This window comes from Myotis brandtii, unplaced genomic scaffold (genome assembly GCF_000412655.1).
Source record: "Myotis brandtii unplaced genomic scaffold, ASM41265v1 scaffold269, whole genome shotgun sequence".
Classification (NCBI taxonomy): domain Eukaryota; kingdom Metazoa; phylum Chordata; class Mammalia; order Chiroptera; family Vespertilionidae; genus Myotis; species Myotis brandtii.
Genome location: NW_005360226.1, coordinates 754654 through 767696, shown reverse-complemented (window position 1 = coordinate 767696; position 13043 = coordinate 754654). Strand labels below are relative to the sequence as shown.

At 43.6% G+C, this 13043-nt stretch overlaps 1 protein-coding gene across 4 annotated transcripts in view; it reads left to right on the top strand.

Moving 5' to 3' along the window:
- Positions 1 to 4959: 4959 nt before the first annotated feature.
- SLC39A12 (solute carrier family 39 (zinc transporter), member 12) overlaps positions 4960 to 13043 on the top strand; it is an 80847-nt gene continuing 72763 nt past the window's right edge. For all 4 annotated transcript variants that reach the window (XM_005868445.2, XM_005868444.2, XM_005868443.2 and 1 more), the window contains exons 1-2: positions 4960 to 5038; positions 5902 to 6252. In XM_005868445.2, coding sequence (XP_005868507.1) covers positions 5986 to 6252 — 267 coding nt within the window. In that variant the 5' untranslated portion in view covers positions 4960 to 5038; positions 5902 to 5985. The remainder of the gene's footprint in view (positions 5039 to 5901; positions 6253 to 13043) is intronic.

Below are 13043 nucleotides of genomic sequence, written 5' to 3'. Positions count from 1 at the left end.
TCTCTGAGAATTTTTGGGCTGAAGAGGCTTTGGGGAGAAAGCAATAAACAAAATGTAAGACTATTTCCTTGATGATGGGCTCTTGGCTGATTCCTTTGTGTCCCCCCACCCCCTCCCCGTGCTGCACTATAAAGTGAGGCTTGGACTTACAAATAAAAACACGGGATGGCATCGCAACAGACAGTTGCTTAGTAGGACAGTAAACCTTCAAGTTTGTGGGCCTCGATTTATTAACGGACTTTGGATTTAATGGACAAAATTTCCGGCCTGTATGTCTTATGTGAAAATTAACACCCTGTTAATTTTAAAATGCTTTGAACCAAGATTTGCTTATAATTAAATCAACACATTATTTTTTTTTGGTTATGAATTCACTATTACTTTTAACAAATTTCAGCAAATAGACCATATGTTGGTAAAAACACTGTAGTCATTTCATTGCCATAAATAAGTATTACACATCTACAACTATAGTCTACATATTTAACGCCAATAGTCATCGCTCATAAAGAATGTTTGGTGATCACACCTCATTGTGAGTTAATTGGTTCTGTTGTCACGTGGCATGACTTTCTGCAGCAGTTTTAATGCTGCCACCGATGTTCCGACCTGGGCTAAGCCGCCCCCCAGCTGTGTGCATTTTTTTTGCTCCCAGTGACTGGTGAATGCATCAATTTACCAGACCTATTCAGTGTAAATTTACAATTACTGCCCTAATTGGTTTGGCTCAGTGGATAGAGCGTTGGCCTGCAGATTGAAAGGTCCCAGGTTCGATTCTGGTCAAGGGCATGTACCTTGGTTGCGGGCACATCCCCAGTAGGGGGTTTGCAGGAGGCAGCTGATCGATGTTTCTCTCTCATCGATGTTTCTAACTCTCTATCCCTCTCCCTTCCTCTCTGTAAAAAATCAATAAAATGTATTAAAAAATTAAAATTACTGTAATACATATAGAAAACTTTTCTGTGAAATTAAACTTTTCATTCATACTTAATTTTAATTACACAAATGTGTCTACATAAGTAAAAAAAACAGGTAAACTAATTTGTCAATCTTTTAATATATGCATTTGTAAAACCTACTTTATTATATAATGGACTACCTGCTTTAACGAACACCTTACCTGAATTAGTCTGTTATATCAAGGTTTTACTGTATAAGCACCAACTTTGATGTTCACAGGCCCAGATTTCTGGTAGCACCTATAGGCTGTGTGAACCTGGGTATTTCTGAAATGTACAGCGAGAAGTTCATTAATTAAGTTCAACTGATATTACAGGAGAAAATATATGTGAAATTGCTTAGCACAGTGCCTAGGTATAAAAAACACTACACACTGTTCATAAACATTTTGTATGAATTATTTAGAGAGGTCCGTGTCTTGGAAAGAGGGAAGAAGTCAGTGTGAAGGGGCATGCAAGGAGAAGCGAGACCCAGAGGTAGCTCAGAGTTGTAGGACCTCATATTACTGCCAGAGAGGATCCCATAGGGTGGGCGGGATTCAGAGCACACGCAGTCCTGCCGCCAGCTCAAAGCCTCCTTTCCTCAGGATATTTACTGGAAAATAAATAAATAATACAATTTAATACGTTGTCATGAAAGTCAGTACATAAATCTGTAATGACTATAGACATGAATGATGATCTCTGGAGTTGTACAGTGCCCAAACCTGCCAAACGGTACGGGCAGGCAGCCCTGCACTATACACTGTACACACAGGACGGCTCTACCCTTGCTTCAATCTCTTCCTAAGTTGCTGCCGTCTTGTATTTCATGTTTCCTGATGGGACCCTTTAAATTCTTTCTAGGTCAAGGCAGGGTGGGTATGTAACTACAGTCCTATGTGGGCATGAGGAAGACGTTTGAAACTCAGGCAGAGCCAAAACTGAATGAAGGACAGATTGGTCAGTGCCCCACTCCCCTCTTCCCTCCTGCCTCCCGGCCACTCTATCTTCCTGTGATAGCACAAGTAAGAGTTGGCATATCAGGAGAAACTGCCTCCCATGAGACTGCCCCCACCTGGGGGTTAACGGGCATGTGAGTATCAGTCAGGAGTAAATTAGCTCCTTCTTTATACAGCTGGTGAGTTAACATGTGAAACTCATTACCCCCAGAAGGTGCTTGGATTGCAAATGCAGCCATGTTGAAGAAAGGCTGATTTCAGGCTTGCTGGGGAAGTGGCAGGGTGGGCACTTGGAGTTAGAGCTACAGCTCAAAGTCAAGCAAAGAAGATGATGCTGCCATATTCCGCTAAGTATTTTATCTCCTTCTTACTCCTTTTTTTTTTATCATCTGCCTGCCAGCCCTTCTTGGCTTTGCCGGCCTTACAGCCTACATCCAGGGCTTCTCCCTGCCCCTCCATTCCTGTCTCACCCTGGAACAGGAAAAGGAACCTGGCTGGTGGTTGAATTGTAGGTTTGACTGTGAGGGTGGAACAAATCTTGGGGGCAAACAGAGCCGGCACTGGCTGGTGACAATAAGAGGAAGTTGACTTTGGGCATCTTGGGGTTTGTGGCTAGAAGGGTAGAGGTATTGGGAGCCCTTGAGACTAGTGAATGGTGTTCAAGAATCCCTGGGGGAGATAACTCGCCGGGCTCTGTTACAAGGGAATCAGTAACCATAGGAAATCTGACACCAGGAAATATGGGGCTTCTAGGTGGACATCAGCACAGGGCAACCAGGAAAAAGGTCCCCAAGTCACAGCAGGGTCACTGTCCTGTGAGTGCTGGTCAGAGCACACCAGGATCTAGTTCTGTGGCAACCAGGCAGGTGCTACACTGGGACTTGGGCAGTGATGGCCAATTTCAGGACCTGTTCATTGAAGCTGGGTCAGAAAGCAAGGGCCCAATTCCAGAAACAAGGTCCTGAGCCTGTTCCCTCCTTGCTTCTCTGTCTCCACTGGATCTACAGCTGTAAGGTTTTGGCCAACTCCTTGCTCCTCTGTTAAACTGACCACTCTGGACTCTGAACTCCACTTAATCTCTCTGTGACAGGAATGAATGTGATATACTACTTATATTAGTCTGACTAGCCATGGAGTAGAACTAAAATAAGAATATACAAACAAAGTAAACTTATAAAATTTTTATAAAGCTACCCATGTTAATCGTAGTAAATGTTAAACCCAGCTTATTACTATAACCTGAATTTTCTCTCAAAATAGAGCTCATAAGTTAAAAGTTTTTAGTATACATTATAGTCTCCATTCCTGTGTGAACCTAGGAAGAGCCCTGGCCTCAAGGCCCACCTGGATGATGCCAACCACTCAATCAACAGGAATTCAGCTGTTAGAAAGCCCAGATGTCCAACTCAAGAATGGTGACCATAAAGTTCCATATTAAGGCCTATGGGAAGACATCCTGCACAGCCTGTGCATCCAGCACATCTTACATGAAATCTTACACTAACCTGAAAAATAACCTTCTCTATTAAATAACATATAATGAACAATACTTTTCCCTGTGTCAGAAAACAGGATATAAGTCTTCAAAGAAGGCCAGGTTAGTCAAGCCTGCCATAAATTGCCAAGAACCTTTTGTGTGTGTGTGTGTGTATTGAAGAAACCAGCTGTTCCTGGATCCTGCAAGGGCCTCGGGCAGCTTGAATACAAGACTTTGGCTGATGTTAAAGATCTATACCAGGACCAGCAAGTACACCGCCTGCATGTCCACAGCCCCCTCCCCCTGATATCTTTGTTCTGCTTTCCCTTTCCTTCCTGATAAAAAAAAAAAACCCTGCCTGCACTGAGATGTTAAAAAGGGCTTTGGGACGAGAGTCCCCCATCTTCTCAGGTGACCAGCACTTGAATAAGCCCTTTTCCTTCTCAGCAGCACTGTGTCATGAATTTGGCTTTCTTTGCAGAAGGCAGCTGGAACTGCATTAGGTTTCACCACCAGGGGCCAAGCCCCTTCCCTTGACAGTTTAGATGAATCCAAGTCCTCCATATTTGGAATTAACAAGAAACCAGGCATTTTCTGGGAGTTTTTGTGCCAGCCATATTTCTATCAATGTTACCAGCATTCTTTTAGGATTATCTCACCCTATTGTTCCAAGTTTTCATATCCAATTAGTGATTGAGGAAACTATCCTAACTTCTTTCTCTTCTCATTTCCTCTGTCTCTTCACCATAGCCCCACTCCTTCCCATCTACCACCTATGGAATTGAACTCATAAATCTCTATCCATCATTCTGCAGAGTCACTTTGTGTTTCTGTGTACTATGTGCCATTTATGTGTACTTAGTCCACTTTCAAAGTTTGCATTTTAACTTCTCTTACGTCCTGTAAAATTGACCACTTTGTTCTTGTAGTCATTTATTCACTAGTAATTTATCTAGAGCCCATTTTAGAGTCTGAAAGATCCTATGTAGTCACTTCTACTGCAGATAGAGATCATAACGTACACAGCTAATTAAAGTTCTCCATTCAAATCCACTTATTTCCCAGGTAAGAACTTTATTCCTCCCACAAATACTTTCCTTCTCATTTGAAAATACCTATTTATCAATTTACAACCATGTTAAATCTGTTAAACCTCTCTACCTTGTAAAATAAATAAGATTCTAAAGAGTCTACCAGGTATCTTTTCCACAAATGCTTGGTTGGAGTATGGCTGAAACAGTTATCACAGAACCAACTGGAAAGGAAAAAAAAACCCTTAATCTGACACTAAAACTTTTCCATTCTACAAGGTGAAATCTTTTGACTTTGATCTGCTCCTTAAAAGGCAAGTGACTGTCGGTGACTCTATGAACATTGGTAAATATTAATATGAAAAAGTCAGGTTCATGAACCAGTTTTATTTGATTTTCCTGAAAACCTGCCAGACGAAAGTTCTCACTTTTATCCACCTTCATTGTTACCTTCAGAGCAGCTCTCTCCATGGCAACTGGAAACTTCACGGGGCTGGAATAATCCCTTCCAGCTCCCAGCACACAGTCAAGGAATTTTAAAAACAGAGGACTTTGTAACCACAAAATGCTCTCTGAGGTTTAAAAGGCCGAAGAGCTCCAGATAAATAGCCATTTGTCTTCCCTCTGAAGGTAAGCACTAGGTTTAGAAATGTTTGTATCATCCTCTGTCATTTTTTAAATTGCTAACCAAAGAATCTTAACTCTTCCACCTTTTTTTTTTAAACTATAAAAGTAATCCCAATATTTTTGTTCCTACCCCACAGTCATTATTAGCTCATCTCTGGGCCAAAATTGGACATGAGATACTGTTAACATTTTGCATTTCTTAAGCAATTGTTTTGAAGAGATTAAATTTTGTTCCAGAAATTGATTGGCTCTCATGTTGTCCTCTTACCCCTTTAATGACCACGGAGTATGTGGATTTATCATGGCTCATGAGGTCTTGAAATTCTTTTTTTTTTCTTTTTTGTAAGATCGTTTGTACTTTAAATAAACTAAAATCTAAAGGCAGACCAGTGTTTTCTGAATGTTACTGTTTTTCTTCCAGCACCCTTCTTTACATAAAACCTTCTAACTCTACATGACATTGGCAATTTTTAAAAATGTAATTTAGTTTTATTTACATGTTTCAGTGATGGGGACCACAAAGCCCTGGGAGTTCTCCTTACCAAGGAGATAAAATGAGGGTGTTTCCTGTCCGCGGTCCTATGACTTATACCAGGATGAACAGAGAAACGTATTCTTCTTAATTTTTGACTCTAGGTTTAGTTCAGAGAGGCAATACAGCCACATTCTTGGTTATCCTACAGTTTGAAAGTCTACAGCCAGGATAGTTTCCTGCTGTTTGGGGTTAGCAATGACCTACAGACCAGAGCCCCTGTTGTTCAGAAACAGCTTGTCATTGCAAAGCAGCTTAGCCACCCAATTAATGAACCCTTTCAAACACGTTGCAGGCATAATAATTAAAGCCTTATTTTCCCCCTTCGCCACAGAAATTCCTCCGGTACAAGTGCACCCCGTGGACACCAACCCGTCTACTCCATCAGAGACACACTGCAGGCGAAGGAGGAGTGGAAATGTGCTTCTGGACAAGGCTCTCGGGACCCTGCCTGCCATTGCTCCTTCTCCTCAGCCTTGTGCCTTCTGCTGAGACACAGAAACCCTCCGCCCGGGACAGCGACAGCGGCGGCGCTTGGAGTCCTGGCCAGCTGACAGCAGTCCTCCGCGTCCTCTCTGCTGGCGACCACCCGCCCCTGAACCACTCCAGAAGCCTCATCAAAACGTTGTTGGAGAAAACTGGCTGCCCACGCAGGACAAATGGACTGCGAGGAGGCTGCAACCTGGTTAGTGCCATAGAGTGGGATCAGGTGCCAGGGCATTCCCAAAAGAGAGCTACGGATTCCCCAGCCATTAACTTCGGTAAATCTCAATCAACGAGGCCCTTCCAGGAACCAAGAGCGCAGGGCACTGCGGCCTAACAGCTCCCCTATTTGGGAGACAAAAAGTCAGTCGGTGCCCTGCGCATAGCAGCTAAAGACAGGGAACGTGTTCTTTTTTATTAAAATGGCAATGTTTATGAACGTGTTGCTACACCCCGTCTGCGGGCTGGGAGGTATGCCCTTGGGAGTGAGAAGTTAGTTCTGTCTTCTGTCTGGTTTACTAAGCTCTTTTGGGAATTTGCTGGGAACTTGTATGTGATGAGTTGGATAAACGCTGTTTGTTTTCTGAGGCTTGAAAATAGCGATCGGATATTTGTCTAATGTTGAAATTTCAAGTACTTTTTTTCCTGGATATCAACTGGCATTTTCTAATTTTTTTTGCGTGGTGGGTAGTGATAATCATCTTTTTGGAAATAGGGGATCTGAGCGGGGGGATGGGAGTGCCATGGGCAGAGCCACAATGAGGCCCAGTCTACGAGGTGGCTCAGACGGCTGCACGTCGGTGTCTCCCGGGCAGATTTCACAAAATGTCCATGTTGGGGGTTCCTCTTCTGGAGATTGAGGTTGAATTTGCCTAGGATGGAATTTTTAAAAAATGTCTGCAGGCCACTGTAATGGACAATCAGCATTAATGTGGCCTCAACATGTCCCCATTAGGGTGGGTGGGTGGCATGCTGGGGGGATTGATAGCAGCAGCACAAGCAGTAAGAACCCATGTCCTAAATTGACTCCAAACAAAATCACGAGCCACCATTCCTTTCTTGCCCGATGAGATGTTTCAGAAAGAACCACAAACAAATACATAAACGAAGATGCCAAACAATCAATAAGACAAGCAAACAACTGCCCCCCAAAATAAATTTTGGCCGACTTTCTCAATCCCCCTTGGTTCTCGGGGCAACATTTCTGGCCAGTGTTTTGTTTTTCCTGACAGAAGGGTCTTGCTCATAGAGAGAATTTTTCTCTGCTCTGTGCAAACAATAAATAATTCAATAATTAGTACTATCCCCAGGGGTTCCCAGAGAAAACATGTGTTCTAATCGGCAACTCATCTGTGATGACATTAATTTATATATACAGCAACATAAGACTTCCCACTGGAAATAAGTAGGAGTCATATCTTATTAATGTCCTCTGAGAATTTGCTTCAGGGAAATGTTCTCTAATGACATGATGTGCCTTATTAAGGCTGCTCGAATATTCGTTTAGCCAGGGGGAATGTAAACATGCAGAGCTGTTCTCCACTCCTTTGGGGAGGAGGAGTTGTTTGGTACTTTTTGGTTCCTGTGACATTATTGAGAGTTTGGCTAAATTAGCTTCCATTTGAATTAGTTCCATTCCTAGGAAGTCAAACACCGTCTGTAATAGTTTTGCCTTCTTACTATTTCTCTTTGGAAGAGACTGGGGTTAAAAAAAAAAAAAAAAGACAAATTTCAGATTAACCTGCTCAAAGGCTCCAGTTCGTCTGAACCACCCATAATGGAGGAGCCATGACATCTCCCATGTCATTCTCAACCAGTGAGGAGAGACAGATTTCACTAACACCCACATCCTGGGGCAAATCACAGGACTTCAGTCGTCATTGAATCTTTTTTGTCTTTTTAGGGACTTTGTCCACAGAAGCAGCATTCATATTAGAAATTTTGTGGTAAAAAAGAGGGCAAAAGGGTGAGTTCATATCCCCAAATATCTGGAAAAAGAGTAAAGTGGAGAGGAAAAAAGTGTTCCCAATTTTATTTCAGGCCTGGGTATAAACTGAATACTTAAAAAAAAAAAATTGAAGCATTTGTGGGCACTGTGCATTTAAGAATGAGTTTATCCAAGCTGCAGCCTTTGAAATAGTCTTGCCTGGTCGTGGCTTTTCCTTTTTTTTTTTTAATGAGAAGGGTTAGAATGGAGTTTTGATTAATTTAATGAGGGATTCAGTAACTCCAAAAGAATAAATTCCACTCAGTAATAATGAAAACCACCATCCTACGTGGGTTGCAGGTGTGGTGAAGGAAAAGGAACCTGGTGGTGTGCGGAGTCAGCCAGCAGTGCTCCAGCACCTTCCAGCTGTTAGGACATGCAGAACCTCAACATCCTCATCCATAAGACAGAGGACTGAGGTGGCGATTCCTTCCTCAGGCTGCTTTCTGTGAGGACCACATGACCGCGTGTGAATGAGCTTGGACCCAGGAGCTTAGGCTCTCCCTGGCCCCTTACATGTCCTGTTCCTCCAGGAAATGTCCACTCCTCCTTTTCCAGGGACACTGGAGCGGTGTTTGGGAAGTACCTGCAGTGCTGCTGAGAAATGAGACATTCCTCACTGGCCCCCTCCCGCGGTCCCCCAGCCCCCTCAGCTGTCCCAGGGACTTGGGGTTTCTAACGGAAATCTCCAGGCGATTCTTAGACCATTTCAGGGGATGAGAATGGCTGCTTTAAGGATCCGCATCTAATTCACACCCCTCCCTCCACTTGTCTAACTGTCATGGGAAAAGTGCAAACGAAAAGCATCAAGCTTTATCTTGTTTGTCTAACAAGTTTATCTTAACTCTTCTCTGTTAAGACTTTTCTTTTTTGGAAGTCAGAAATGCCACTAAGTCTTAGAACAGACCCACACAAAGCTAGTGCCTGCCATCAGCTAACATCCTTCCTGATCTGTGTGTGGGAGAATAAAGAGAAGTACAATTTCCCTCTTGTATTTTACAGTCAATTGTTAGCATTCTCCTACTCCCTTAAAAAACAACACCTTATAAAAATCTGAGAATTTAGATTTAGTCATATGGGTTTAGTCATAATCCCAAATCAAATTCTAAACATCTTTTGGTCTAAAGCCCTTCAAGTTGGTCCTGCAGGTTTGACAACTGCTTGGCTCCTGTAGAAGAAGAAAGATTTTGTGTAGCTTTTTGTCACTGAGGCTCTCGCCTGGCAGACATAAACCATGAATGATGCTGCATTAGGGGAGGCAATCTGACTGGACTACGGAGGCCACGGAAAACCTCTAACCATTTTGACCAATATTTCCCCAAAGTTTATGGAAATTTTAAAACAATTTCCTGGAATCGGTGTTTCCCCCCTCTCAAACCTTATGCCCCCATCTGATAAGATTAAAAGAAAAACCAACGGATTAACTTCTGAAGGAGCCCATTCTTCTTTAACAAAAAGTTACTTCCCTGGAATCAGAGCTTTAGACAGGTCTTGATGCCTCTGGGGTGCCAATGAGCACACAGTTTTACTAAATATCCTCTCCCAAACTCTACTGAACCACTGCAACACTTTCATAGCTAAACCCAGTGCGATGCACTGCAAATTCTGGTCCCCCCACAGCTCCCCTCCCCACAGTGCTTCTGCCACATCCGTGCTCAGGAGGAAATCCACATTTTCTTACACGAGCTCCTCTGATGCTCCCTGCAGACTCCTTTCCTCAAGCCACTACCTTCTCCATGAAGGGAACTTGTTTAAGATTCAGATATCATAAAAGAGCACAAAGTGTTCAGCCCATAATAATTTGACAGCTTCCTTTCATTAGGCCTCAAAAAATTAAAGCAAGGGGTAGGCAACATCTGTTTATTCAAGGTGACCAAAATCTCTAGTCAGACAGAATGAGCTGCTTCCATAACTATTTAAAACTTTTCAAAGTCATAAACCAGTGTACTTTCCAAGTTGTATGCTTTTTATAAGCCATTTCTGGAGTGAACATCTGCAGGGTTACAGACCTTACCCTATCCTCTGCTGCCCCATGCCACATTCCTCCTATTCCAACCCTAGAAAGAGACAAGGCAAGAGCATTGAGGAGGAGCCACAAATGAACAGGAGTCTCAGGCACTTCAGATGAGGTGAAGGGGGGACACGTACACTGCTGTGTACTGTCAACCAAGCCCTGGCCACATGTGCATGATTTGATGGCTTCATGGAGGTCATATTCCTTGTGTTCTTGATGCTCTTCTTCCTACCTACCTGGTCCCATTAAACAACCTGAATAGCACTTAAAAATCTACAAACAGGACCTCATTCAACCCTCTGATTTTAAAATATTCTCATTGATAGATATTAGAGCACTACAATCCCCTAGCCTCTTCATTGACCAAATTTCCTCCTACCAAATAGGAGGGAGAGAAAATTATTGGGTGAGGGGCAGCATAGCAATTATGTAGGTAGGTCCACAGTATATACTCTCCATGGCACAAAACAATGGAATCCTATATAATAAAGAGCTAATATGCAAATGGTTGTCATGCCCTCATGCCATCATGCCATAATGGCTCAGACACTCAACACTGGGGAGAGAGGAATGGGGACCAGCCAGGCACAAATGAGCTTGCAGAGAGGAATGAGGATCATAGCAATTATGTAGGTAGGTCCACAGTATATACTCTCCATGGCACAAAACAATGGAATCCTATATAATAAAGAGCTAATATGCAAATGGTTGTCATGCCCTCATGCCATCATGCCATAATGGCTCAGACACTCAACACTGGGGAGAGAGGAATGGGGACCAGCCAGGCACAAATGAGCTTGCAGAGAGGAATGAGGATCAGCCAGGCACAAATGAGCTCATAAGAGAGGAATGGGGACCAGCCAAGTGGTGGCCCGGGAAAGGGACAAGCTGCCTGCCCCATGGTCCCAGGCACCAGCAGCTGGGGCTGGGGCCCGGGAGAGGGACAAGCCCGCCCTGCTGCGGTCCCAGGTGCCTGTGGCCAACCAGAGGGAGGGAAGCCCGGGTCCTGGGTTCCTGCAACTGGCCAGAGGAGGGAATCCTGGGTCCTGGGTGTGGGGCAAGGCAGAGGTGGTTAGGGGCGATCAGGCCAGCAGGGGAGCAGTTAGGGGCAATCAGGCCAGTAGGGGAGTGGTTAGGAGCCAGTGGTCACAGATTGCGAGAGGCAGTCAGACATCTCCTGAGGGGTCCTGGATTGGAGAGGGTGCAGACTGGGTTGAGGGACAACCCCCCCCCCCCCGCATGAATTTCATGCACCAGGCCTCTAGTAAGAGAATAAAATATATCATTGGCAGAGCAGGAATTAAGACTGGGCAAGTGCTATTAGCTGTGTGGCTTTAGGTATGTTACTTACCCTCTCTTATACTGAGTTTTTATATATATTGTGGGTATACCTCCCTCAGAGGGAAAACATAATTTAAACCTGATTCTGTGTAGTATCCTTGCATACTACATATAAATGTACCCATTAAGTCTCCGGTGTTTACCTATGCCGCCATCTTGCTTTTTTTCGGGGAATTGGAATTCTAAATGCATTATACTATGCAGAAATATTTGGTGGATTTTTACATAGACTGTCTAGATTTTGTTTTGTTTTGTTTTTCATTTAAAACAATGCATAAGGTCCCCACCATCCAAAAAAATCATTATTTGACACCTTTTTCAAAACCAATTAGATTTATACACCAAGGGATGCCAAAATACATAAGTGCTTAGCACTGTCTTGGACACAAGGCTTTCAATAACTGGTAGCTAATACACCAATATAATAGGTCCTCAGATTACATCAAAGATCCGTTCCTATGTGCAACATAATGTGATTTTCACTGTAAGTCAGAACCCACCTACATAAACACCTACGTCACTCACATGGAGCACATACACAGCAATAATGAAGTGAAACAGTAAAAAAAAATTTAAAAGAAAGATAGCAATTCCTGACCTTTACTTGTGGTAAATAAATAATAAAAAACATAAAGCACATATGTACATATGTCAAAATGACAGAACTCTTTTTTTTTTTTTTTAATAAATAAACTAGAGGCCCGTTGCACGAAGATTCATGCAATAGGCCTTCCTTCCCCTGGCTGCCCAGGCCTTTGCTCTGGCCGCTGCCTTCCGTCTTCGCTGTGGCCGGAGTCTTCGCTGTGGCTGGAGCCTTCAGTCTTTGCTCCAGCCGGAGCTCCGCTCCTGTAGCTCCCTCCATCCCCTGCCTTCCCCCTCATAGCAGGCGTCCCGCCCCGCCTGGCCACTCTGTGCCTGCATGCATGCTGCCCAGAGGCCCAGAGCGGCTGGGGAGTGGGGCCACCGCCATCTTTGTTGGGTTAATTTGCATACTCACTCCTGATTGGCTGGGGGGTGTCACAGAGGTACGGTCAATTTGCATCTTTCTCTTTTATTAGTGTAGATGGGAGATGGTGACATAACACAAAACGACATATGTCAAGTCCGATGTAACCCGAGGACTGTCTGTAGTTTGGTTTCAGGAGGTTATTTGGTACAAAGCATGGCTTTATTATACCTATTGCAGCTGATTCACCTCCTTAGGTCTTGGTGTGATCCCTGTCAACAACAACAACCAATTCATAGACTTTTCTCGTGGGCTACTTAGGGAGCAGGAAGGCTGCTGTGGTTTCAGTGGTGAGGCTTGATATTCATCTTAAGAGTTAGTCTTATTGGGAAACCTGTACCTGTGTTTGCTGAGTTCTCGTCCCTTGCAGTTGAGTTGGGGAGAGATCGGAGTCTGTGACTTGTGAAGATGTGACTAATGCTTTTCTTTAGAGATGGATGGTGTGTTTCTTTGTGACTCAGACACTTTGGTCAGTGGTACAGACTTCCAGTTAAAAGTCCTGGGGATGTAATGGGGTGATCATTTTGCAATATCGACACTAATAAAAGAGAAACATGGTAATTAGCGTACGACCGCTACCCTTCCCATTGGCTAATCAGCATATCCTTATGCAAATTAACTGTCAGCCAAGATGGCAGCCGGCAG